The 24,796-nt window shown below is 67.7% G+C and overlaps 3 protein-coding genes across 5 annotated transcripts; 2 read left to right on the plus strand and 1 right to left on the minus strand.

Moving 5' to 3' along the window:
* The first annotated feature begins 408 nt into the window (after positions 1-408).
* Positions 409-5,594, plus strand: ENTREP3 (endosomal transmembrane epsin interactor 3). Of its 2 annotated transcripts, none has more exons than XM_061477921.1 (12): positions 409-909; positions 1,519-1,575; positions 1,686-1,796; positions 1,941-2,066; positions 2,152-2,259; positions 2,423-2,583; positions 2,670-2,769; positions 2,852-2,936; positions 3,030-3,605; positions 4,187-4,252; positions 4,354-4,649; positions 5,216-5,594. In XM_061477921.1, exons 1-12 carry the CDS (start codon positions 691-693, stop codon positions 5,390-5,392), a joined length of 2,082 nt encoding a protein of 693 aa, XP_061333905.1. In that variant the 5' UTR covers positions 409-690; the 3' UTR covers positions 5,393-5,594. The 2 variants fall into 2 exon arrangements, with proteins under 2 accessions (XP_061333905.1, XP_061333906.1); XM_061477922.1 differs by having other exon boundaries at positions 4,402-4,649.
* A 483-nt stretch (positions 5,595-6,077) lies between these two features.
* Positions 6,078-20,221, plus strand: GBA1 (glucosylceramidase beta 1). Of its 2 annotated transcripts, none has more exons than XM_061477931.1 (10): positions 6,078-6,302; positions 12,025-12,216; positions 18,172-18,318; positions 18,462-18,595; positions 18,750-18,922; positions 19,010-19,247; positions 19,326-19,550; positions 19,626-19,789; positions 19,875-20,000; positions 20,076-20,221. In XM_061477931.1, the coding sequence occupies exons 1-10, from the start codon at positions 6,230-6,232 to the stop codon at positions 20,182-20,184; spliced, it is 1,581 nt and encodes a 526-aa protein (XP_061333915.1). In that variant the 5' UTR covers positions 6,078-6,229; the 3' UTR covers positions 20,185-20,221. The 2 variants fall into 2 exon arrangements, with proteins under 2 accessions (XP_061333915.1, XP_061333916.1); XM_061477932.1 differs by lacking the exons at positions 12,025-12,216; positions 18,172-18,318; positions 18,462-18,595; ... (4 more) ...; positions 19,875-20,000; positions 20,076-20,221 and adding exons at positions 6,609-6,800; positions 6,874-7,020; positions 7,115-7,248; ... (4 more) ...; positions 8,584-8,709; positions 8,805-9,138 and having other exon boundaries at positions 6,079-6,302.
* Positions 20,222-21,761: 1,540 nt separating this feature from the next.
* MTX1 (metaxin 1) lies at positions 21,762-24,305 on the minus strand. The gene is made up of 8 exons (XM_061477934.1): positions 24,148-24,305; positions 23,978-24,047; positions 23,460-23,539; positions 23,262-23,354; positions 22,873-23,055; positions 22,663-22,739; positions 22,219-22,373; positions 21,762-22,138 (listed from the first exon to the last, which is right to left on the minus strand). Exons 1-8 carry the CDS (start codon positions 24,226-24,228, stop codon positions 21,918-21,920), a joined length of 960 nt encoding a protein of 319 aa, XP_061333918.1. The 5' UTR covers positions 24,229-24,305; the 3' UTR covers positions 21,762-21,917.
* Positions 24,306-24,796: the final 491 nt, after the last annotated feature.

The following is a 24,796-nucleotide window of genomic DNA, read 5'->3' on the forward strand; positions in this document are numbered from 1 at the left end:
AGGAATAAATGAAGTTTCTCTCCGCGCCTCCGTGCACCGGGACCGGGGGGGGCGGGACCGGGAGTGGTGCCGCAGCCCCGGCGGGGCGGACCGAGCCGAGCTCCAGCTCCCGGCGTGCCACGGGGAAGTGGGGGGCGCGGCCCCGCTGCGGGGCGGGAGCGAGCTCGGAGCGGGGAGCGCGGGGGCCGCCGGGGCTCGGCGGGGGGCGATGCGCAGCACCCGGCACCGGGGGCGCTCCGGGCAGCGGGACCCCCCCCCCGCCCCGCGGAGGATGCTCCTGGGCGGCGCCCGGGCCCCCGCCCGAGGCTCCCGACTCCTGGCGCTGCCCCGGGGGCCCGGGCGCCGCGTCCCGGGCGGCGGTTCCCGGCCTCGGCATCGCGCTATGAGCCCTCCGCGGGGGCCCGGCGAGAGAGGAGGAAGCCGCGGGGCCGCGCTCTGCCGCCCGCCGGGAGCCGTGGGCCCGGCTCTGCCCGGGATGCGGAGGTACCGGTGAGGCGGGTTCTGCTCCAGGACAGCCCGGGCAGGGCAGCGCCGCCGTCAGCATCCTCCGGGAGGCGAAAGGTGGAGCCCGGCCCGTTCCCGCAGAGCGCCCGCTCCTGCTTCCCCGGGGCCGGCGCCGTCCTGGCGCGGTGCCGCCGCTTGCCCCGGGGCTCCGGGGCCCGCAGCCGCCGCTCGCCGCCCGGGGCAGCCATGCCCTCCCCTAGCGAGTCCAGCCGCTCCTTGACCGGCCGCACGTCCCGCAGCCTCACCCACCTCCGCGTCCAGCGGACCTGGCTGCAGATCCTGCTGGTGCTCGGCTTCATCCAAGTCATCCTGGGCGTCCTCATCGTCACCTTCAGCCTGGTGGCCGCCACCATCACACCCTCCGCCAGGATCCGGCACTCCTGCCCCTCCTGGGCCGGCTTCTCGGTGAGTCCGGGGCCGGGGCAGCGCGGAGGGGGTCCTGGCCAGCCCCGCTCTGCCGGGTCCCTTCAGCGCTGTCCCAAGGGAGTGTGGTCCCGCTGCTCCCCCATCCCTTGCCTGTGCCTGCCGTGGTGCATTGTGGGAGAATCCCAAGGCTTCCTCCAGGGTGACAATGTGGGATGGTGACCCCAGGAACGGGGCGGGGGGGGCTCGGTTCTCTCCAGGCCCTGAGCAGTTTGTGCTGGGAGGAGGGGGAGCGGGGGGTGCTGCAGTGATGGCGGGGGTGGGGGGACAGACTGGGCGGCTCTGCCCTGCTCCGCAGCCCCACACTGGGGTTCTCTGCCCGCTGCGTGTGTGGGGTGAAGGTAGGACCCCCACAAGCCCCACGGTGCCCCTGCGGCGCGGAGCTGCCCGCAGTCCCCAGGCTCCCCGGGGCCCTGAATCAGCAGTTTCGCCCGGCTTGCAGCAGCGCTGGGGCTGCTTGAACAGCCCTGGGCTGGCTCCAGGCCCACGGGGCTTGGGGGGCTCTGCCAAGGGGTTTGGGGGGCTGCTCTGGGCCCCATTGCCTGGCAGAGACCCCTCCTCATCCTCACCCCTGGGCCTGTGCGTCTGCAGCTGGCGCTGTCCGGCCTTGTCGGCATCATCTCCTGGAAGCGGCCCCTCACACTGGTGGTAGGTGTTGGGGGGGCCAGGGCAGGGAGGGCAGAGCAAGGGGTTGAGCATCCCTCCCTACCCCTGTGGGTGGATGCATGGCTGCACGCACCAGCTCCCTGTGCCCACAGATCACCTTCTTCACGCTGCTCTCGGTGCTGGGTATCATGCTGAGCCTCGCCGGGTCCATCCTGTCCTGCCAGAACGCGCAGCTGGTGAAGTCCCTGCAGGCCTGTGAGAGGGTGCGGTGGGCCCCGGGGCAGTGGAGCACAGCTCAGCCCTGGCCGCCGGGCTCTGGCCACACGGGGAGCTGTGGGGCAGGGGTCCCGTGGGGCCATGTCCCGGTGGCTCTCAGGGGTATCCCTCATGGTGCTCCTTGTCCCCAGGAGAGGGACTCGTGTGTCTGCTGCCAGGCCCGCCCGGAGCCCCCCCCCGCCTCCTGCAGCCGGCAGAGCGAGATGCTCACCATGTTCCCCAACCCCGACTGCCGCAGCATCCGTGCGGCGCTCAAGGTGGGGCACCCCGCGCGGGGCCAGGGCTCCCTGGGGCACCCCACGATGCTCTGCGGGCGCCTGCGCTCACCCCGCTGCCCCCCAGGACCTCCTCTTCAGTGTCTGCGGCTTGACCGTCTTCTCGACCGTCGTCTGCACGCTCTCTGCTGTTGTGTGCTGCATCCAAATCTTCTCCCTCGATATCGTCCATGCGGTGAGTCCCAGCCCTGGCCCAGGAGCAGACGGGGCTGGGACTGGCATTCCCCGGGGTGCCAGGGCAGGACCTGGCCCCAGCCGGATTAAGGCTTGGGATGCGCATCCCTTGCCGGATGCCTGTGCAGGGGGTCCCAGCTCTTCCTCCTCCCCTCTCGCTGCAGCTGGTGCCGCAGCGCTCGAGCTCCGTGACGCTGGAATGCACGTCCCCCCCCGACACCTTTCTGCAGAGCATGATGGACTTCGAGGAGTTCGTGCCCCCGGTGCCACCACCCCCCTACTACCCCCCCGAGTACACGTGCAGCTCGGAGACTGATGCGCAGAGGTACCTGCCTGCTGGAGCCGGGGGTCTGTGAGCCACAGGCAGGGCTTGTCCCACCCAACGCAGCTTTTCTGCTCCTGCCTCCGCAGCATCACCTACAACGGCTCCATGGACAGCCCCATGCCCCTCTACCCGACTGACTTCCCCCCTTCCTATGAGACTGTGATGGGGCTGCGGGGGGACAGCCAGGTAGGAGATGTGGTCCGGGGATGGGGCAGGCACGTTGGGCTCCTTCCTGCTCTGCCTGCGCCCTGACTGTGTCACCCCGTAGGCCACCCTCTTTGACTTGCCCCTGACGGACGGCTCACACACCTGCGCCTGCGACCGCGTCCCCTCCATCGTGCTCAGCGGAGAAGGTGCTTGTGCCCCATTGAGGACTGGGAGAGGGGCCGCGGGGGGACTCTTCCTTCCCAGCAGCTCCTCACTGCCACCCGCTCCGCTCCTTGCAGTGTCCATGGACAGCGGGTCCCTCATCATGTCCGAGATCATGGACATCCCGGGGGACAGCAGCCCCTCGGAGGACTCGTGCCTGCTGGAGCTGCAGGGCTCCATGCGCTCCGTCGACTTCGTGCTGTTCCGCTCCATCCAGCGCAGCCGCGCGGGTTACTGCCTGAGCGTGGACTGCGTGCAGTGCAGCCACCACCCGCGCAGCCCCATGCTGGGCCTGCAGGGGCCCTTCGAGGAGGTGCCGCAGCCGCGGGTGCGGGGGGAGCGCTCCTACTCCTGCTCCACGGCGGCGGACCCGGGCCACGACGGCGTCCTGGCGGGGGGAGCCGTCACCCACAGCTGCAACCGCCTGGAGGGGCTGTCCCGCTGCGCCGGGCCCTGCTTCCCCGAGGTGCGGCTCAAGGGCAAGGGGGAGCTGCGGGGGCGCTGCCGCCCCTCGGGGCTCGGCCCCGGCCGCCTCGGGCAGCTCCGGCGCAACAGCGAAACCTCCTGCCCCGCGTCCCCGGGCCCCGCGCAGAGCCAGCGCCCGCTCGTGAGGGCGCACAGCGACCCCGGCGTCCCCGCGGCCGGACGCGCTGGTAGGCGGCGATGGGCGCGGCAGGGGGATGCTCTCCTGCAGCCGGGGCGCAGCAGAGGCGTGCAATGGGGCTGGGTCAAATGGTGTTGAGTCAGGATAAGCGGGGGTAAATCCCCGCTCCTGCCGCTCCAGACCCTGGGGTTTGATCCCTGGGAAGAGATCCGGGGAGACCTCAGAGCAGCTTCAGTGCCTGAGGGGTTACAGGAAACCTGGAGAGGGGCTTTGGGCAAGGGCCTGTAGGGACAGGACAAGGGAATGGCTTTAACGTGACAGAGGGGGGATGGAGATGGGGTGTGAGGCAGAAGCTCTTCCCTGTGAGGGTGGTGGGACACCGGGATGGGTTGGATGGAGAAGGTTTGGATGCCCCATGCCTGGCAGTGTTCAAGGCCAGGTGGGACACAGGGGCTTGGAGCACCCTGCTCCAGGGGAAGGGGTCCCTGCCCGTGGCAGGGACAGGCAGGGTGGTTCTGCTGTGCTGGGAGGAGGGTTTGCTGTAGGGTCGTGCTGCCTGGACTGTTGCTGGTGTCTGCACAGGGGTGCAGGATGCTGCCGAAGCCTGAGACCTCTTTCTGCTCCCCGCAGATTTCAGGGAAGTACTTTATACCAAAGCACTGGAGGACACCACGTCCAGCTCCTCGGCGGATACAGGTCAGGGCACTGGGATGTACTGGGCTATACAAGGGGGGGGGGGGGGGTGTGTTTCTGTAGCCCATGGGGGTCCAGCTCACCCTTTTGGGGCCTGGGGACAGGTCCCGTTGGGAGCAGCCGTCCCGGGTGCGATGGTGCTGTCCCCACAGGGCTGTGCTCCGAGGCCTGCCTGTGCCGCCGCTCTCACTGTGACTCCCCGCCGCTGCTCCGGGCTGGCTCAGCAGGGAAGAGCAAGGCGCTGCCCTCCAAGGTGACGGAGCAGCTCTCCAAGAGCACGACCCGATCCCTGGGGGACCTCAAGGTCTGCAGGGGCACCCGCGGGCTCGTGGCCAGGTTCCTGCAGAGACCTAAGCGCAGCGTGGAGGTGCCCGGGCACAGCTCCCAGGGGCACAAACAGGTGGGTTACAGTGGGGCCCCATCCACATCCTCTTCCTCCCTCTGCTCCCCATCTCCACACCAGCGCTTCCAGGGTCTCTGTTCCCATGCCGTGCACTCCATGGTGTCAGCACCCCAGCTCCAGGCAGGGGCTGTGGCCAGAGCTTCCCTCCTGTGTCACTGTCCTTGCCCAGCCCTCCTTGGCGTGACAGCTCCTTCCCTTAGTCCCCAGCTGTAGCTATGAGTGGGAAAATCATGCGTGTCGCAATGGTTTTGGCTTTGCCCCTGAGTCACCAGAGCCCGGAAACAGCCACTGGGATGTCCCAGCCTTAAGGGATGTTGGAGACCTTGCACAGCCCAGGAGGCCCCGATGGGGCTCCATCAGAGACTGCAGTGATAGGACAAGGGGCGATGGGTTCAAACAGGGGAAGTTCAGGTTGGAGATAAGGCAGAAGCTCTTCCCTGTGAGGGTGCTGGGGAACTGGGATGGGTTGAATGGAGAAGCTGTGGCTGCCCCATCCCTGGCAGTGCTCAAGGCCGGGTCGGAGCACCCTGCCGTGGCTGCAGCCTGTCCCCATGGGGCTGCAGGTTCCCTGGAGCGCCTGGTCCGGAGCAGAGCGGCCCCACGACGGCATCCACCTGCGGAGCTGCGGGGACCTGAGCTCCACCTCGTCCCTGCGCCGCCTCCTGTCCGCCCGCCGGTTGGAGCGGGGCCGCCCGCGGAGCCTCAGCGGGACCTGCAAGGACAGCGAGAGCATCCTCTGAGCGCGGCCCCCCCTCCCCGCTGCCCCAAAGGGGGGCCCCGCTCCGCGCCAGGGCCCTCGGACGTGGCTGCCGCCCCGGGGGGGGCCGGGTCCTGCGCCGCTGCCCCTTCCCCAGGGTTAGGGGCTGGTCCCCTGCGGCGTCTGCCCCGGGGCCGCCGTGCCCCCAGCCCTGTGCCCTGCGCCAGCCGTGCCTGCGCCCTTCCCCGGCCATGCCTGTGCCCCGCACCAGCTGTGCCTGTGCCCCCGGACGGCCGTGCCGTGCCCGTCCCGTCCCGTCCCGTCCCCCGCTGCCCGTTGCGGGGCCGGTCCCGCAGCGCTCGGGCCGCGCCGCCCCTCGCTAGAGACCGAATAAAAGTGATCGCCGCCTCCACCGGGGCTGTGCCGCCGGGGCCGCGGGGGAAGGGGAGGGAACGGGTCAGCTGACGCCGGTCATATGAGGGGCGGGGCGGGCGCCTGCTCCCCGCTGGACGGCCGGTACCGGCGGGAGCAACGGGGACCCAGGGCCGTGCCCGAGCGGTGCTCGGAGCCCCCGGTGCCCGGGGAGGGGCTGAGCGGCCCCGCCGTCCGTGCGGCTCCCCCGGCTCCGCTTCCCGGTTACCGTCGCGGGGTAGGGCCTGGCCCGCGCCCGCTGCGTTGCCCAACCAGAGCCCGGCCCGCCCAGAGCCGGTGCCGTTCCTGCAGGGCGGGACGGGAAGCCCGGGAGCCTTTAAAGGCTCGGCCGGCAGCGGGCCCGGTGCTGCGGGCTCGGCGGGCAGCCAGCGCGGTGGGACCGGACCGGGGTGGCACCGGGACAGGAGGCTCCGTACCCCGGGACCTGCCTGGGGACACGGAAGGTGCCATGGCGGCCACCGGGGCCGGTGCCCTGGGCTGGCGGCTGTGGCTGCTGCTGGTGGCCGTGCACTGGGCTGCAGGTGAGCCAGGGTGTGGAGGCGCCAGGGGCAGCACCGGAGCTGGGGCACCGGGGGTGGTGATGGGGTGTCCGGGGTGGTGATGAGGGGGCCAGGGTGGTGATGGGGTGGTTGGAACGGTGATGGGGTGGTTGGAACAGTGATGGGATGGCTGGAGCAGTGATGGGGTGCACAGGGTGGTGACGGGGTGGCTGGGGCAGTGATGGGGTGCCTACCACAGGGGCAGAGGCAGCACCCAGGGCAGGCAGGATGCTGTAGCAGGGACAACCCCAGCCTGGCCGCTGCCCACCCCATGCCCATGCTTCCCAGGGGCCCGTCCCTGCAGCCCCAAGTACTTTGGCCGTGATGCCATGGTGTGCGTCTGCAACGCCACGTACTGCGACACGCTGGACCCCGTGGTGCTGCCGGTGCCGGGCACCTACGCCAAGTATGAGAGCAGCAAGGCTGGGAAGAGGCTGGAGCGCAGCGAGGGGAGCTTCCAGCGCAGCCTGCGAGCCCCAGGTACCTGCTGTGGCTGTGGGAGATGGGCAGGACCCTGCCTGCCGCCGGCCGTCACAACGGCTCCCTCCTGCAGACCTCGTCCTGACCGTGGACACGGCACAGCGGTACCAGGAGGTGAAGGGCTTTGGTGGCTCCATCACTGATGCGGCTGCCATCAACATCTTGTCCCTGCCGGAAACAGCCCAGGATCATCTGCTGCGCTCCTACTTCTCTGAGCAGGGTGAGCACTGGGGAGGTGTAAAGGATGGTGACTGGGACTTTGCATGGGTGTCCTCCTGTGCCACTGCCCACCTCTGCCTGTCCTGGTCCCGCAGGGCTGGAGTACAACCTGGTCCGTCTCCCTATGGCCAGCTGCGACTTCTCCCTCCATGCCTACACCTATGATGATGTTCCCTTTGACTACGAGCTGAAGCACTTCAGCCTGCGAGATGAGGACACGAAGCTGAAGGTGAGCAACGGGAAGGAGCGGGAGGGGATGGGGAGTGCAGGGGCTCAGCTCAGCCCATCCCTCTGCCCCCTCCACAGATCCCCCTCCTGCACCGAGCCTTGGCCATGAGCAAGCGGCCGCTGTCGCTCTACGCCAGCCCCTGGACCTCCCCGACCTGGATGAAGACGAGCGAGTCCTTCGTGGGGAAGGGCACCCTGAAGGGGCAGGCGGGGGACAAGTACCACAAGACCTGGGCCAACTACTTTGTACGGTGAGGAGCACCCGGGGACAGGGGAGAGACCCGGCGCTGGGGTCACCCCATGGCTCACCCCTTGCTCCGCACCCAGGTTCCTGGATGAATACGCCAAACACAACCTGACCTTCTGGGCAGTGACAGCGGAGAACGAGCCCTCGGCTGGGCTGATCAACAACTACCCCTTCCAGTGCCTGGGCTTCACGGCCGAGCAGCAGCGGGACTTCATCGCACGGGACCTGGGCCCCGCGCTGGCCAACAGCTCCCACCGTGGCATCCGGCTCATCATCCTGGATGACAACCGGCTCCACCTCCCGCACTGGGCCAAAGTGGTGAGCGTGGGGTCCAGCAGCACGGCGAGGGGGCAGAGCCCCCTTCCTGTGTCACAGCACGTCCCCGCGGGGCTGGTGCGCTGCCCCATGGGACCCGTGGTGGCTGACGTCTCCCTGCCAGGTCCTGGAGGATGAAGAGGCAGCTCGCTATGTCCATGGCATCGGCATCCACTGGTACCTGGACTTCATCGGTCCCATAAAGGACACGGTGCTGCCCACTCATGAGCTGTTCCCAGACTACTTCATCCTAGCCACGGAGGCGTGCATTGGGGCCCATTTCTGGGAGAGGGATGTGATCCTGGGCTGCTGGGAGCGGGGGAACCAGTACAGCCACAGCATCCTGACGGTGAGGCCCCGGTGCTGCCCCGTGGGGCAGGCCCCAGAGGGTTCCCACTGTGCCATGTCTCCTGTTGGCACCCCGGTCCTTGGGCACCCATCTGGGCTGTTCTGTTGCAGAACCTGAACCACTTTGTGTCCGGCTGGACCGACTGGAACCTGGCCCTGGACCTGGAGGGGGGCCCCAACTGGGTCAAGAACTACGTGGACAGCCCCGTCATTGTGGACAGCAGCGAAGGCATCTTCTACAAACAGCCCATGTTCTACCACATGGGGCACTTCAGGTGGGTCAGGACCCCCCCGACATAGGTTGGGGTCCCCACAGCGTGCTGCCTGGGTCCCAGCTCCATGGTTGCTGTAGCAGCTTGTCAGGACAGGAGCTCTTCTGGGGTCTGACTCCCTTCCTGGGGCTGCTCTTTGCTCCTGCCCATGCAGTAAGTTCATCCCTGAGGGCTCCCAGCGCGTGGGGCTTGTTGCCTCCAAGGAGTCCAAGAAGACAGACCTGGAGTACACTGCGTTCCTGCGCCCCGACGGCGCCGTGGTGGTGGTGGTTCTGAACCGGTGAGTGAGGCACCCAGAGTGGGGCCCTGTCCTGCTGCGCCCTGGGCACCCATGGAGCTGCTGCAGGGCTGACCCCGCTGATCCTCACCCTCCAGGTCCCCACAGAACATCACCTTCGGGCTGGCCGATGGCGTTGGCCTCATCGCAGCCGTGGCTCCAGCCAGCTCCATCCAGACCTACCTGTGGCAGCGGCAGTGATGGGGCTGGGATGCCCATGGCTGGCCAGGGGCTGGATTTTGCTGGTGCTCCACTGGCTCGGGCCTGGGACTGTGGAAGAAGAGTCCCACCACCGCAGTGGAGCCGAGTGCTTGGGCAGCACCAGGCACGTGTAGGAGGTGCAGGGGCACCGGTGCCCCTTGGGGTGAAGCTCCCTCAGGCTGTGAACGCTGTTTCCTGCTGCTCTGCCATTAAATGCTGATGCTGCCTCGATGTCTGATGGGGTCAGGGCTGCAGGAGCATCCCAGCGTGCTGGGCTCAGGGGATGAGCCGGGTCTGGATGTGCTCAGGGCCTCCACAGCATTCTCCTGAGGCCTTGCAGCGACAGCGATGCCGCCCCGGTGGCAGCAGCCCTGCAGTGCGGGTGCCACCCCCGGCAAGGGTGGGACAACGCGGTCCCCACTGCCCTGAGCAGCTCCAGGGTGCACCAGGGCCCTCGTGATGGAGCCGGGGCAGCTTGAGCAAGAGGGATGAGGACGGGAGTGGGCGCCGAGCGGGGCGCACCCAGGCGGGAGGGAGGAAGCGGGAGGGTGTTGCTGAGCCGAGGATTAGGGCAGGGAGGTCACGGGTGCGGAAGGGCTGAGGCAGGCGCGATGCTGGCGGGGCTGGCAGTGATGCTGCGTGGGCCGGGCGCAGCGTGGTCACCGCGGGATCTTGGCTCATCCCCAGGACACGGCCCAGGGGGGTCCCCCGCGGCCCCGCATCGTGTCCTGGGCAGAGCTGCGGAGCAGAGGGGCAGAGCATCCCGCTGCCAGCGCCCCGACATCCCTGTGCCCGCTGCGGGGCTGCTCCACCTGCTGCTGCTTCCCCGCGTCCTCGCTCACCGGGTGCCTTTCACGTTTTGCCATGGCTGGTCATAAAAGCTGATGGCCGGATGCTGAATCACCGCGGGACGGAGCCCTCTTCCCTGTGCTCTCTGCCGGAGGACCAAATGGAGAGGGGGGGAATCCTCCAACGTCAGAGAATCACAGAATCAGTGAGGCTGGGAAAGCCCTTTCAGCTCACCCAGTCCCAACTGCCCAGGCCACCACTGCCCCATGGCACTGAGGGTGTGTGAGCACTTGCAGGGACGGTGACTGCAGCCCTGCCCTGGGCAGCCTGTTCCAATGCCTGAGCCCTCTGGGGAAGGAATTGTTCCTAATACCCAGCGCAAAGTGGATTGAAGAGGCTCTGATGAGGGCGCCCGGCACCACCCGCTCCGTGCCAAGGAGTTGCCTTTCCCCTGGGTCTCACTTTTCCTGCTCAGCAGGAAGCTCTTATCACCCGGTGTAGATAAGGACCGGCTCCAGCAGCCTCCGCAGCTTCCACCCCAAGGAGCGGTGGGGACCCGAGTTGGCGGCGGGGCTGTTGCTGGGTGGGATGCAAGCAGAGATAGACCCTGAAACAGAGAGGGAAAGGGCGTCGGGAGCGCCCCGGGTGGCTGGTGGTGGCCTAAGCTCAGTGTGGGGCAGCAGTGACCCATTAACCCCTCCCAAAAGTGGGGCTCATTAGCTTGGGCGTATCAGCTGAGTCACAGCCGGGGGTGGGAGAGCCACGGGGCAGAGGGACAGAGCCAGGAGCTGCCCGTCCCCGGGTGCCCCGGTGGCAGCTGGCCCGGGCTCGGCTCCCGTGGAGCCGTGGGAGCGCAGGGCAGTGCTGCAGGGGAGGAACCCCGCTAGGTTCAATGGCCTCAGAGCTGCCTCGGGGGTGCCAGCAAAGGAGAAAATCCATTGGGAAGCGCTGCTGGTGGAGAGGGGGAGCCAGCGGGGGGGATTCACCCTGCTGAGCCCCGTGTGGATGCTCATGGGCAGATGGAGCAGCGGCTCCCCCCTGGGCCACCCCTGTGCGGAGATGCCGAGGGTGACCCTGCGGCAATGGGTGCACGAACAGGAGCTCCCGTCCCATCCTGTCCATGGGAGCAGGCACGGAGCTGAGCTCGGCTCCTGGCACAGCCGGGGTTGGGGCAGCAAGTTCCTTTCCATGGGTCTGGCTGTGTATGTATGGGTCTGCTATTGCTGGGGGTGAGGGCAGAGCCCCGGCCATGCAGGAGCTGCTGCTACTGCTGCTGCTTGTTCTCGTTCTTGTTCTGCTTGCTTGTTCTTGCACTGCTTGCTACTTGTTCTACGCCTGCATGGCATGTGCTGAGGTGGGGTGAGCAATGCAGCAGCCTGGGGGATGGCAGCAGCCCCAGCTCCTGTGTGCCTGCACCTACCAGGTTGTTCTGCTGCACCGGGTGATGCAGCCACGTTCCCATCCTGGCCAGGGGACTCTGGATCCTCCCCACGCTGAGTGCATGGGGGGAGTGAGGGCACTGGGGTGATGGGCAGGGATAAACGGCCCAAGGTGCTGTTAGAGCGGGGATTCATTCAAACCCTGCCTGGCCAAAGGAAGAAATCAGCTCTTCCTTCAGGGCATTGCAGTGGGTTCAGGGGTGCCCCAAGCTGCATCCCCCTGCGCTGGGGGAGCTTTGCATGCGGTCAGAGCTGCTAAAACGGGATCCCTGCCTCTCTTCTCGGGGCCTGATCCCTTTGCATGGCAGCAGCAGGAGGGGGGCTCCCGGCACTCCCGGCCCTGTGCGGTGATGGTCCAGGACCAGCAGAAGGTGTGGGGTGGGGAGGGAGCAAGGAGGAGCTGTGGGGGTGGTTGAGGCCCTGCGGAGGGAGGTCTTGGAGCAAGGTGAGGTGGGGAGGCTGGAGCCGCCTGGGGAGGAGCAGTCGGAGCAGCCGGGGCAGAGCTGGGTGGGTGCCGGGAGCGATGGACCCACCGCAGCCTCCTGCAAGGGGCTTTGGGATGGAGCTGGGGAGCGCAGCCCGTGCCCCCATCCCCACCCGGCCTGGGTGTGCCCCTGCCCGCAGGCTCTGCCCTCCGGGGGGACACGGAGGGACCATGGGTGCTGTCAGTGCTGTGGGCTGGATGCTGCTGCTGCTGCAGGCAGTGCCCTGGGCTGCAGGTGGGTGCAGGGATGGTGTTTGGGGTGGCAATGGGGTGGCGTGGCCGGGGTGGTGGCCTGGGATGGGAGCCCAGTGCCCAGGGGGGCGATGGGGGGGGCGCAGGGAGGTGATGGGGTGCTTGGGACAGCCCCAGCCCGGCCGCTGCCCACCCCCTGCCCGTGCTCCCCAGGGGCCCGGCCCTGCAGCCCCAAATACTTTGGTGGCGGGGCCATGGTGTGCGTCTGCAATGCCACGTACTGCGACACGCTGGACCCCGTGGTGCTGCCGGCGCCGGGCACCTACGTCAAGTACGAGAGCAGCAAGGCCGGGAAGCGGCTGGAGCGCAGCGAGGGGAGCTTCCAGCGCAGCGCCGTGACCCCAGGTACCTGCTGCAGCCGAGCGGGTGCCAGCGCAGCCGCCGGCAGCGTGCGCTGAGCCGGGGTCTCCATCGCAGGGCTGCTGCTCACAGTCAACGTCTCCACGTTGTACCAGCGCGTGAAGGGCTTCGGCGGCTCCCTCTCCGATGCTGCTGCCCTCAACATCCTGGCACTGTCACCGCCGGCCCAGGACAAGCTGCTGCAATCCTACTTCTCGGAGGGAGGTGAGCAGGGGGCGTGGGGCGGCTCAGGGGGTCCCCGGTGGTGGCTGTGTCCCTGTCCCCACCACTGGGACACCCATGGCCTGGCTGCTCCAGGGCTGCTCGATGCCTTTCCTGCTCCACAGGGATTGAATACAACCTCCTCCGGCTCCCCATGGCTTGCAGCGACTTCTCCATGCGCCCCTACAGCTACGACGATGTCGCCGACGACTACGAGCTGAAGCACTTCAAGCTGGCGGAGGAGGATGTGAAGATGAAGGTGGGAGGCTGAAGCACCTTGTCCTGTCTCGTGCCGGAGCTCCTGTGTGTGCCGGGACCCCCGTGACTGCGTGGGGTGCATGGGGACAGCCTGTGGGAGCTGGCACCTCCTCCAGGGCACGTCCCGGCGCATCCTGGCTGGCACCGGCAAGGCGCAGAGCAGGGCACAGTGCCATGGGGTGTTGCTCCCTGGTGCCGTTCTCCCCATGGGTCCTTTGAGGTGCTCCAATCCCTCCCTGGGCCGGGTGGTACCGAGGGGGAGGCTGCAGCTGGAGCTGAGCCCATCCCTCTGCCCCCTCCTGCAGATCCCCCTCCTGCACCGAGCCTCGGCCATGAGCAAGCGGCCGCTGTTGCTCTATGGCAGCCCCTGGACAGCCCCAGCCTGGATGAGAAGCAACGGGGATGTCCGCGGGAAGGGCACACTCAAGGGGCAGGCGGGGGACAAGTACCACAAGACCTGGGCCAACTACTTCATCAAGTAGGGTCCCCTCGGGGCCCGGATGGGGTGGATGAGCAGAGGGAGGGATGGGGTGGGCATAGGGAGATGGGGTGGGCAGAGGGAGGGATGGGGTGGGCAGAGGGAGGGATGGGGTGGGCAGAGGGAGATGGGGTGGGCAGAGGGAGATGGGGCGGGCAGAGGGAGGAATGGGGTGGGCAGAGGGAGGAATGGGGTGGGCAGAGGTAGATGGGGTGGGCAGAGGGAGATGGAGCGGGCAGAGGGAGGGATGGAGCGGGCAGAGCTGGCGCGGCTGACGCTGCCCTCCCTTGCCCGCGCCAGGTTCCTGGATGAATACGCCAAACACAACGTGACCTTCTGGGCCGTGACGGTGCAGAACGAGCCCCTCGCGGCGCTCCTCACCCCCCCCAAGTTCCCCACCATCGTCTTCACGGCCCAGCAGCAGCGGGACTTCGTGGTCCAGGACCTGGGCCCCGCGCTGGCCCAGAGCTCCCACCGCACCCGGCTCATCATCCTGGACGACCAGCGCATCCACCTCCCGCACTGGGCCAAAGTGGTGAAGGGCAAAGCCACCCTGTCCTGCTCCTTCCTCTTCCTCCTTGCCCCGTCCCACCCAAGCCTTGGGGTTTAGGTGCAAACCAAGCCGGCGGCCGCTCCCACCCCAAGAGCGCCGCAGAGCCGAGTCTGCTGGAGCCGGCTCCCTCGGCTGCAGCCTCCTCGCAGCTGCCCGGCTGCAGCAGGGACGGGAGGTGGCATCCGCGCCCCGGGTTCCTGCGGCGCGGCGCGCACAGGAGCTGCTGGCACCGGCAGGGCTCCGGCTGCTTCGTCTCAGCCCTCGCAGCGCTCCCAGAGCCGCTTGCGGGAATCGCCGTTAACCGAAAGGACACGAAACGCGCTCCTGCCGCGGCTCGAGCGGGGCTGCGGCTGCAGGGGACGGGCAGGGCCGGGGTGCAAGGGGGATGCGGAGGGAGGACCGGGAGCTGTGCATGGGTGAGGAGCCCAATGAGGGGCACGTCTGCCCCGCACACCCATCGCTCTGGATCATGAGCACATGGCCCTAGGAGACCCCAGTACGGGTTCTATGCATCCGTCCACATGGGGCCCAGGTGGGCCTATTGCTCTCTACAACTGCCGGGATGGAGCCGGGAGGGGTCTGGTCTCTGCTCCCAGGGAGCAGGGAATGGGAATGGTTGGACGGGATGAGCTGAAAGGTCTTTTCCAACCCAGTCGATTCCATGGTGTGAGGTGTCTGCTCTGCTCCCCCCACCAGGTCCTGGGCAATGCCACCGCTGCCCGCTACGTCGCCGGCATTGGGGTTCACTGGTACCTGGACAGCATCGTCCCCCCGCGCTGCAGCCTGGAGGCCACGCACGAGCTCTTCCCTCACCACTTCCTGCTCTACACAGAGGCCTGCAGCGGGTTCCTCACCTTCCGCTTCTCCGTGTCCCTGGGCTGCTGGGACCGGGGGCAGCGCTACAGCCACAGCATCCTCACGGTACGGCCTCCCGCGGCACTGCCCACCCGGGGCTGGGGGCTCAGCTCTGCTCAGCCCCATTCCCTCCTGACCAGGTCCTGAACCACTTTGTGTCCGGTTGGACCGACTGGAACCTGGCCCTGGACATGAAGGGGGGCCCCAACTGGGTCAAGAACTACGTGGACAGCCCCATCATCGTGGACAGCAGCAAGGACGTCTTCTACAAGCAGCCCATGTTCTACCACATGGGGCACTTCAGGTGGGGCACGTTTGGGAGTGGGGCAGGGGTGATGCCACCAGCCTGAGAGGGGGTCCCCATCCCTGTCCTGGTGCTGTCCCCACAGCAAGTTCATCCCCGAGGGCTCGCAACGCGTGGGGCTGCAGCGGAGCCGCCGGTGCCTCATCTGCCAGCTCGAGCACGTGGCCGTTGTGCGCCCCGATGGGGCCCTGGTCCTGGTGGTGCTCAACAGGTCAGTGGGGCAGGGCCCATGGGGACACCCGGCTATGGCCGGGCCGGTGCGCTCAGCTCCTCTCGCCCCCAGGTCTGGCTGGGACGTGCCCTTTGGGATCCAGGACCCTGCCATCGGCTTCATCAAGACTGTGGCTCCGGCCAACTCCATCCAGACCTACCTGTGGCGCCAGCAGTGATGGCCGGGACGGCGCTGGGGCTGGTGCTGAGCCGGGGGGGACCTCTGGGGGTCCCCCTGCGATGATGGAAGCCTCTGGTGACCACTGCAAGGGGCTCTGTGTGCTCCCTGCGCTGCGCCCCTGCTGCTCCGGTGCTTCCCAGCTCCCCCCAGCCCCACTGCTCCGTGTCCTGGCCCTCGCTCCCACACGTGGCTCCCATGGACCCTTCGCGTGCGCCAAGCGGAGCCGTGACGCGGCCGCTCCGGTATGCGCCATCCCGTCAGCGTTTCCTCTGCGCGTTCGGAAACAGCGCGGTTTTCCTCGGGAAGGGCCGCTCCGGAGGGCTCCGTGTGGGGCTGCCGTGCCGATGGCTGCAGCTGGAGCCGCAGCCGCCCGCCAGCGCCTGATGGCTTTCAGATGTGCTCTGGGTTTACCCCAACCCGCCTTCGTTTCCCTCTTTATTAAACCGAAATCCCACTGCAGCAAAGGGAACTCGCTCTGTGTCCTCCTGCGCCAAGCGGGGCTGATGCCATCCCACAGCTCCCGCTGGCCGCATCCAGCCACCCTCCGCACAGACTCCCCTCTATTCTGGCCGTGGAGCTGGCAGCCCACAATTACCTGGCCGTCCTGTTTGCTCTCCTTAAATACCAGTTACAGTGTTTGCTCGCTCCAGCTTTTGGGAACGTTACCAGCATCTTTGAAGTGATGGAATGAGAAAGCCAGAGCGCTCCTTGGCAGCGTCCCCTGTGTGCGAGCCGCGGAGCTGCTGATGCTGGGGGAAAACTCATCAAAGGAGAGGTTTAGCAGCTGGATGGAGTGCGGCAGGGAGGTGGCACCAGGCTCCGTCTGAGCCCTGCTCATGGAGCACGTCCATGGCTGGAGGGATTGCTCCCATCGCCCACGTGTGCCTGGACCAGGGTTGTCCCCTTGGCCACCCGCATCAGGGGAACACTGGGGCCGGGCCGAGGCTGCCTCTCCCGTGGCTCCTGTTTCTCCTGATTCGGGTGCCTGCAATTAAGGAGATCCCGAAGGAGGAGGTGCAGAGCCCAGACTTGTTTTGATGATCGTAAACCACTGCAGCCTGCTCCACCCAGCCCCACTGTGGGCCTGGGGCGCAGGCGTGGGGGGTACAGCCACACAGCAGGGGGGAGCAGGGCCCCGGAGAGCAGCACCCATAGCCCCTCACTGCGCCTATGGCACCCTCACAGTGGCCCTGGTGATGCCTCCGCCCACTGCTGGTACAGCCACATGCAGGGGATGGCGGCTGCTGCTGGGTGGGTCTCAAGGCTGAGCCCCCATGGGACCCTCGGCCCGTTTGGGGTGTCCCAGGGGAGATGAGGTGGCTGCTGTGGGGCTCTTCCCAAGGGGAGCGCTGTGCTGGGGCTGGGTGCGGTGGCACTTGGGGGGCACCCCACTGGGACAGGACTGGGAGCTGTGGTGAGTGTTGAAAGCTCTCGCAGGAGCCAGGTTGCAAAACCATCCCCGGGCTCCAGCTGGGAGCCCTATGGGCTGTCCCGGCCCGACTCACCTTTCCTGCTCCACCGGACGCCGCCGCCGCCCTCCCCGCGGAGCCACGGAGCAGGTCCTGCCGCCCGCGCCCACAGAGACGCAGCAGAGGGATCCTGGGCTGCAGGTGGGTACCGCGGGTCCGGAGCTGCCGGTGGGGATGGGGACGGCCCCAGAGCAGGAGAGCGCTGAGGCCGTGCCCAGGGAACGGGAGGGGATGCGCGGGACCGGCCCCATCCTGCACAGTGAGCTCCCTGCCCCGCACCGTCCCACCCGCACTCCCCTGCAGCACCGGGTGTGGAGCAGGCTCATCCCATGCCCCCATGGAGAAGCTCCTATCCCAGGGCGGGGTGGGAGGACCAGAAGGGAGCAGGGCAATGTGGGACCCCTTGGTGCTGGGAGCTTGAGCCCCAAAGCACCGTGTGAGGACAAGCCCTGGCTGCCGCGCTTGTGGGGTTGGGAGCGTGGAGCTGTTGGCTGCGGCACCGGGAACGTGTGGAGCATCAGGACATGGCACAGCCATGGGACAAGCAAGGAGTGGGAGGGATGTGATGGGAGTGAAGTGAATCATGGAATTGCAGTCAGTGAAGCTGGAAAAGCCCTTTCATCTCATCCAGCCCCATCTGCCAAGGCCACCACTAAGCCATAGCACTGAGGGGGTGTGAACACCTCCAGGACCGGTGCCTGCAGCACTCTCCTGGGCAGCCTGATCCAGTGGGGCAGGAATTGTTCCTCGGCTCCATCTAAACCTGCCCTGGTGCAGCTTGAGGCCAGTTCCTCGCGTCCCATCCCTTGTCCCTTGGGAGCAGAGCCCAGCCCCTCCTGGCTCCATCCTCCTGTCAGGCAGTTGTAGGGAGCGATCAGGTCCCTCCTGACCCTTCTCCATCTGAACCCCACAGGTCCCTCAGCCCTTCCCCATCACTTGTGCTCCAGCAGGGAACCGGTTGCTGACACCGCTCACCCGCTCCCAGCCTGGTTCTTGTCCCCAGAGGTTCGATGGGGCTGGGCAGTGCCAGGGCCCTGGGCTGGCTCCTGCTGGCGCAGGCAGCGTGGCGAGCAGCAGGTAGGTGCTGGTGCCGTGCCCGGGGCCGGAGGGCAGCGCTTTGGCGTCCATGGTGAGCCGGGCTCCCAGCCGGTGCCTCCTCCCGCAGGTGGCCGTCCCTGCGATGCCAAGGACTTCGGGCAGGGCTCCCTGGTGTGCGCCTGCAGCGCCGCGTACTGTGACACCCTGGACCCCGTGGTGCTGCCGGCACCGGGCACCTACGTGAGGTACGAGAGCAGCAAGGCCGGGAAGCGGCTGGAGCGCAGCCAGGGGAGCTTCCAGCACAACGCAGCCACCCCAGGTACCCGGTGGGGCCGGACGTGGGGCACGGAGCCCATCCCTGCCTGCGGCTGCGATGGTCTCTGTCCCCTGCAGATTTCCACCTCACCCTGGACACGGCGCAGCGGTACCAGAAGGTGAAGGGCTTCGGTGGCTCCGTCACAGACTCGGCTGCCATCAACATCTTGTCCCTGTCCAAGGATGCTCAGAATCACCTTCTCCGCTCCTACTTCTCCGAGGAGGGTGAGCCTGAGGCAGGGCGATGCTGTGGCGCGGTGGGGCTGCTCCGACCTCTTCTGCTCAGGGTCTGGCTCCTGAGACCCCTGCCGAGGGGCTGCTCCCCCCAAAGACACCCCAGGGATGTCCATCACCACCCATGTCCCCAGGCATCGAGTACAACCTCGTGCGCGTCCCCATGGCCAGCACCGACTTCTCTGTCCGCCTGTACACCTATGCTGATGCAGAGGGTGACTTCGAGCTGAAGCACTTCAACCTGACGGAGGAGGATACGCGGATGAAGGTGAGTCCCAGAGGGTGAGCCCGGGTGGGATGGGATGGGATGGGGAAGGGGAGCACCTTCCCACTGATGGGGAGGGAGGGCACTCATCCTGCTGCCCATGATGCTGGCACTGAGGCATGCCCAGAGCACCCGCTGCCATCCCGGTTCTCTGCAGATCCCCATCCTCCGGGCAGCCCAGGCAATGGCCAAGCGCCCGCTGTCGCTCTACGCCAGCCCCTGGACCTCCCCGGTGTGGATGAAGACGAACGGCGCGATGACGGGGAGGGGGACGCTGAAGGGCAGCCCCGGGGACAAGTACCACCAGGCCTGGGCCAAGTACTTCATCCGGTGAGGGGCTGCGGAGCGCGGTGGGTGCCGGGGGCACGGGGCCGGCGCTGCCACAACGGGGCCCTTCACTGTGTGCCGCACACCCAGGTTCCTGGATGAATACGCCAAACACAACCTGACCTTCTGGGCAGTGACAGCGGGGAACGAGCCCACAGCTGGGGAGATCATCTTCTACCCCTTCCAGTGCCTGGGCTTCTCCCCCGAGCACCAGCGGGACTTCATCGCACGGGACCTGGGCCCCGCGCTGGCCAACAGCTCCCACCGCGACGTCCGCCTCATCATCCTGGATGACCAGAGGGTGATGCTGCCCTACTGGGCTGAGGTGGTGAGTGCCCGTATCTGCTGTCATGGCCCAATGCGGATCTCCCAGCCCTGGGCACCGGTGACCCTCTTCTCCTGCCAGGTCCTCAAAGACCCCGTGGCTGCCAGCTACATCAGCGGCATCGGCATCCACTGGTACCTGGACTTCCTGGCGCCCATCGACCTCACGCTGTCCATCACCCACCACTTCTTCCCAGATTATTTCCTCCTCTCCACCGAGGCTTCCGCCGGCTCCTACTTTTGGGAGCCCAGGGTGGTGCTGGGCGGCTGGGACCGCGGCAGCAAGTACAGCCACAGCATCCTGACGGTAGGGCTCGCTGGTGACACGGACATGCCACCCCCCTGCGCCCTCCGCGGCTCAGCACCATCATCTGCTCCACAGAACCTCAACAACTACGTGACGGGTTGGACCGACTGGAACCTGGCCCTGGACATGAAGGGGGGCCCCAACTGGAGCAAGAACTACGTGGACAGCCCAATCATCGTGGACAGCAGCAAGGACGTCTTCTACAAGCAGCCCATGTTCTACCACATGGGGCACTTCAGGTGGGGCATGGCTGGGAGTGGGGCGGGGGTGATGCCACCAGCCTGAGAGGGGGTCCCCATCGCTGCCCTGGTGCTGTCCCCGCAGCAAGTTCATCCCCGAGGGCTCGCAGCGTGTGGGGCTCGCTGTGTCCAAGAGGTGCCACCGCTGTGACCTGGAGCACTCGGCGTTCCTGCGCCCCGACGGCGCCGTGGTCCTGGTGGTCCTGAACCGGTGAGTGCCTGAGCCCTGTGCCCAGCCTGGAGCACGGCTGCCTCCTGACCTGCGACCCCTTCGCCTTCCCCACAGCTCCCCTGTGGACGTGTCCTTCGGGATCTCTGACCCACGGGTTGGCTTCTTCGAGGCCACGGCTCCCAGTGACTCCATCCAGACGTTCCTCTGGAAGCAGCCAGCCTAGGATGGATGTGGCTCATGGAGAAGGGAGCTGCTGGCACCAGGAGTGTGGTGCTGGAGGGGGGCTTGGGGACAGGCCCCTGTGTGGGGCTGGGGACACCGCAGGGGACCTGGTTGATCCAAGGGCTGTGATGCCTGCTCTTTTCTAGATGTTTTCATACAATAAAGAGGTTTTCTACAGCCTCGCCTGCAGCCCCTCTGCCCTCCCTTGCTGGACCGTGCCAGGGGCCAGAGGAGGCAGGTTTGGGGCTGAGGTACCTGCTGTGAGCTCTATGGGGTTCCTGGGGGCACGCTGGGGACTGGGCCCATGCAGCAGGGAGGCAAAGGGCTGTCACCCCAAGGGACAGCATCCCCCCCACTGCAGCATCCCCTGGGCAGGCACCAGGAGCTGGCAGGGATGGGGAGCTGGGATTGAGCACAGAGCCCGGACGTCAGCAGCTCCGGCCAGAGCAGGCGGCTGCGGTTTCTGCCGCTGGAGCAGCATCAGCCCTCCCCGGCTAATGGGAACCGGGAGCGCCGGGTACATACTTCCCGAGTGACGTGATGGGGGGAGAGGGCCCGGGGGGGCTGCATTGACTCATCCCTTTCCCGTGGGGCCCCTCGAGCTGGGCCAGCACGGGGGAGGCTCCAGCGCCGGTCCTGGCACCGCGGCTTCGCTCCCCCCACACCGCGGCTCCCCCCCGGCCATCGCACACACGCGGGGGGGTGGCACAGCCTGTCCCTGCCCCGAACAAGCGAGCGCTGTTTCCTGGCCCCGTTTCCATCGCAGCCGCTCGGGGTGCCCCGGGGGAGCCCCGCGGTGCTGCAGGGACCCGCGGAGCCTGGGTGGCCGCGATGCGCTCTTGGCAGAGCCAGCGGCAGCGGCTCCCCGCTGCGGGCGGGGGCACGGAGGCAAACGGAGCCGGGAGGGAGCCCTGCGGCGGCCACCGCCGCTCCTGCCCGCACCCTGCGAGCGCCGGGGGCCAGAACCGGGAGCGGGGATCCCGGTACCCATCCAGCAGCAGCGATCGGGGCTCTGGGTGCCCATCCAGTACCCTGAACCCGCTGAGTGAGGCTGGGACACGCACATCCCACCGCCATCCCAGGGGAAGCAGAGGCTGAGGATGGAGGTGCAGTGGTTGCACAGGCTCTGCAGAGACTTGAGAGCACTCGTGCCCCTCCAGGCCATGCCAAATCCTGCCAAGGAGCCCAGGTCTTCATGCTACAGCACCCAGGAAAGCCAGGCCGGCAGCAGCGTGGGGACACACACACACACCGGCCCCCCAGAACCTGCTGCCTGCTCTGCTGGGATACTGTGGGACAGGGGAGATGATGGGCTCAGCCCCACAGCTGCTGGAGAAAGGACAGGGGATGCTGCTGAGATGCTCACAGATGCTTTCAGGAACCTCAAACCCCACTGTCCTTCCCTTCACCCCATCCCCAGACAGAACCGAGGCCGGGGAGAAGAGCTGGAGCTGCAGGAGGATGCAGTAGTGAGACAGAGCAGGCATGGAACGGGACACCACATCAGTGCCTGCTGCAGCTCTCCAGCCTGTGCAAGTGGGGAGACTGGGAAGGGAACCGAGCTGCTGGGAGGGCAGGTGTGATGCCGGGGACATTTATTGGCGTGGCAGCGCACTCCCCACGGAGAGCTGCAGTTCCCGGCAGGATGCGGAGCGGAGCATCCCCAGGGCGCGATGCTGCCACGCTCCGGTGTAAAAACAGTCAGTTCCAGGGACCAGGGCGAGCGGCTCTTCCTCACTCCTCCTCCTCCTCTTCCTCCTCCTGCATGGCGATGGGCTGGCGGGCGGCCGGCCCCGCGCCGCCGCGCTGGATGGACACGATGCCACTGAGGAAGGCGTAGCCCAGCATGGCCGCCAGCCCCACCAGCACCGACAGCAGCTGGTTCCGCCGCTTGTGTGGGTCCTCCTCGGCCTCATCGGTGCCCGCTGCCCGGGGGGCGCTGCCCGGGTGCTCTGCTGGGGGAACAGAGCCAGGATGCGGTGAGGGCACAGAGCACCCTGAGCCCACTGGGGGGGGGGGGGGGCACGCATCTCACCTCCGTCCCAGGGGAAGTAGAGGCTGAGGATGGAGGTGCAGTAGTTGCACAGGTTCTGCAGGGACTTGAGGTGCTGCTGCAGTTTCCCATTGGGAAGTTTCGCCTTCAGGAGCGGCGCCAGGCGGCTGAAGACGAAGGCGTCGAGGGAGGCTGGCCTGGGGCACAGAGACCTGCCCTGAGTCACTGCCCCAACCCAAAGCCATCAACCACATGGGCCACCCCCTGTGCCCCAGGGGAGGGCAGGCAGCACCTCCTCCCTCTCTGCTTCCAACCCCAAGGTGAGGACAGGGGGGAGCGGGATGATCCCACCCGGGAGCTGGCTCCAACAAGAGATGGGGCTGGTGGCATCTCCAGCTGCCATGGAAGCCTGGGGGCTGCGGGTCCCCTGTGGACCATGGGGTCGGTCCTGTGTGCGTGGAGCATCCTCCCCCTGCAGCCACCTACGAGTCTCCGAAGAAAAACTTCTGGGATCCGAGGCGCTGGGACAGGAGCGTCAGACATTCCCGAGCATCCCGGTACAGCTGGAGCAGGAGGAGAGAGGGCTGTCACTCCCCAGCCACGCAGTGGAACACGGGGAGCGGGACCGGAGTGCTCAGCCAGGGTGAACGCCGGAGCCCGATGAGGAGCTGCTGTGCCCGAAGCACATCCCCTCACCTCCTTCTCCAGCTTCTCCTCATCTTCCATGTAGCTGTCTCCCCACAGAAGCTGCAGCCGCTCGAGGTGCTGCTTGTGCATGCAGTTGGGCAGGAAGAAGTTCAAGGGGAAGGGGATGGTTTCCGCGTACCACTTCCGCGTGTGCTCCACGTAGTTCTTTGCGTCCACCCAGAAGGTGTGGATCTGCAGTGGGGAGCACCCCATGCCCAGGCTATGGTGGGGCTGAACCCGTGCCCGGCACTGCTCACCCAGGCACTGAGTGCCCCAGAGACCCCGAGGGGCTGAGGGAGCAGCGGGGTCACCACCGCTGCCATAGCAGAGCCCAGCACCCCCATCCCTGCTACTGCTGCTCCAAACCCTGCGCTTTGATCCCTGAGAAGAGAACTCACCAGCACCGGCAGCAGCTTCTCCTCCAGCAGGGACACGAAGGCCAGCGTGTCCGCCCCTTGCGCAGCAGAGAGGTCGTAGTCAGCGTTGTACTTCTGCAGGGCAACACAATGGGACGATCCAGCAAGGAAGGGCCAAATCCTGCCCCCTCCTTCCAGGGGTCTCCAGTGCCCCAGGGGTGCCCCTCGTTACCCCCATACCTGTTTCCTGAGGTGGGTTATGATCTGCTCCATTTTGGAGATGGTGCCGTTGTCCCTCGTCTTCAAGGCCGGCAGGCGCCCTGAGGGCAGGAGAGGGGATTGGTGCAGGCATCGGTGCCGGGACAAGGGACAAGGGCTCCCTATGCTCGGGTAAGGGATGCAAGGCAGAGGGGCACATGGTAGTGCGAGGGGGTGCAGTGGGACAGGGGGAGCAATGGGGCAGGGGATGCAATGGGACAAGGGGTGCAAAGGGGCAGGGAGTACAATGGGGCTGGGGGTGCATTGGGGCAGGGGATGCAATGGGGCAGGAGTGCAATGGGGCAGGGAGTACAATGGGGTGAGGGTGCAGTGGGGTGGGGGTGGTCGAGGTGAGAACGTAAAGCTGCAGGGGTTTGAGGGAGCACGATGCAGTGGGGGTGCACTGGGGCAGGGGGTGCCCTGGGGGGGTTGCACTGGGTCGGATGGTCCCGGCTGCCGGGCGGTGCCGGTAGCCCCGGGGGGGGGGGGGGGGGGCTTACCGGAGGGGCTCCTCCAGGGGCTGGAGACCCGGTGAACCTTCAGCGGCGCGCCCGTGAACCGCGCGTACGTCTGCAAGGGGAGAGCGGCGGCGGGAGCGGGGGCTCGGCCGGACGGGGCGCACCGAGCCCGGCCCCGCCGCCGCCGCCGCCCCGGCCCCGGCGCCGCTCACCAGCACGGCCAAGCAGTCGGGGTCCACCGAGGGCAGCCCCCAGCCCCCGGCCCAGCAGAACAGCTCCATGGGCGCCGCCATCTTCCCGCCCGACCCGGAACCACACGGGCCGGCTCCGCCCGTCCCCACCGCGGGGCGGCTCCGCCACCGGCCCGGGGCCGCCCCTTGTCCGAGCGCAGCTCCCGGGGCTGGGGCGGCCGCTGCCGCCGTCCCAGCGCCCCGCACGTGTCAGTGGAAGGGGAACGGGGCCGGGAGCCCGCTGGCCCCGGAGTGACGGGAGCTCCCCGGGGGGGAGGCTCGGGAGCAGCCCCCGCCCCGTCCCGCCGCTGCCCGGGGCCGCTGCTCCGCTCCGAGCCGCTGGCGCGGGGCTGGGGCCGGGAAAACGGCGCTGGGGCGGCCGCGGGCGTTGTTATGGAGCCGGGGAAAACAGCGATAAACACGGCCGGGGCCGCCCGCCCGCCTTGGCCGGGGCTCAGCGGGGAGCGCCCCGAGCGGCCCCGGGCGCTGCAGCGGGCTGCGGCGGCACGGACCGGACCGGTACCGCGCGGCGCTGCCCAACCGAGGGATGCCCGCGGGGCCCCGCGCTGCTGCCGCCGCCCGAGAGCAAAGCGGCGCTCCCCCGGCGGCCCCGCTCTCCCGGCCCGGGGCG

Source organism: Pezoporus flaviventris, unplaced genomic scaffold (assembly GCF_033815535.1).
Source record: "Pezoporus flaviventris isolate CSIRO_AGI_PZ_B2104156 unplaced genomic scaffold, CSIRO_AGI_Pfla_v1 ptg000112l, whole genome shotgun sequence".
NCBI lineage: Eukaryota > Metazoa > Chordata > Aves > Psittaciformes > Psittacidae > Pezoporus > Pezoporus flaviventris.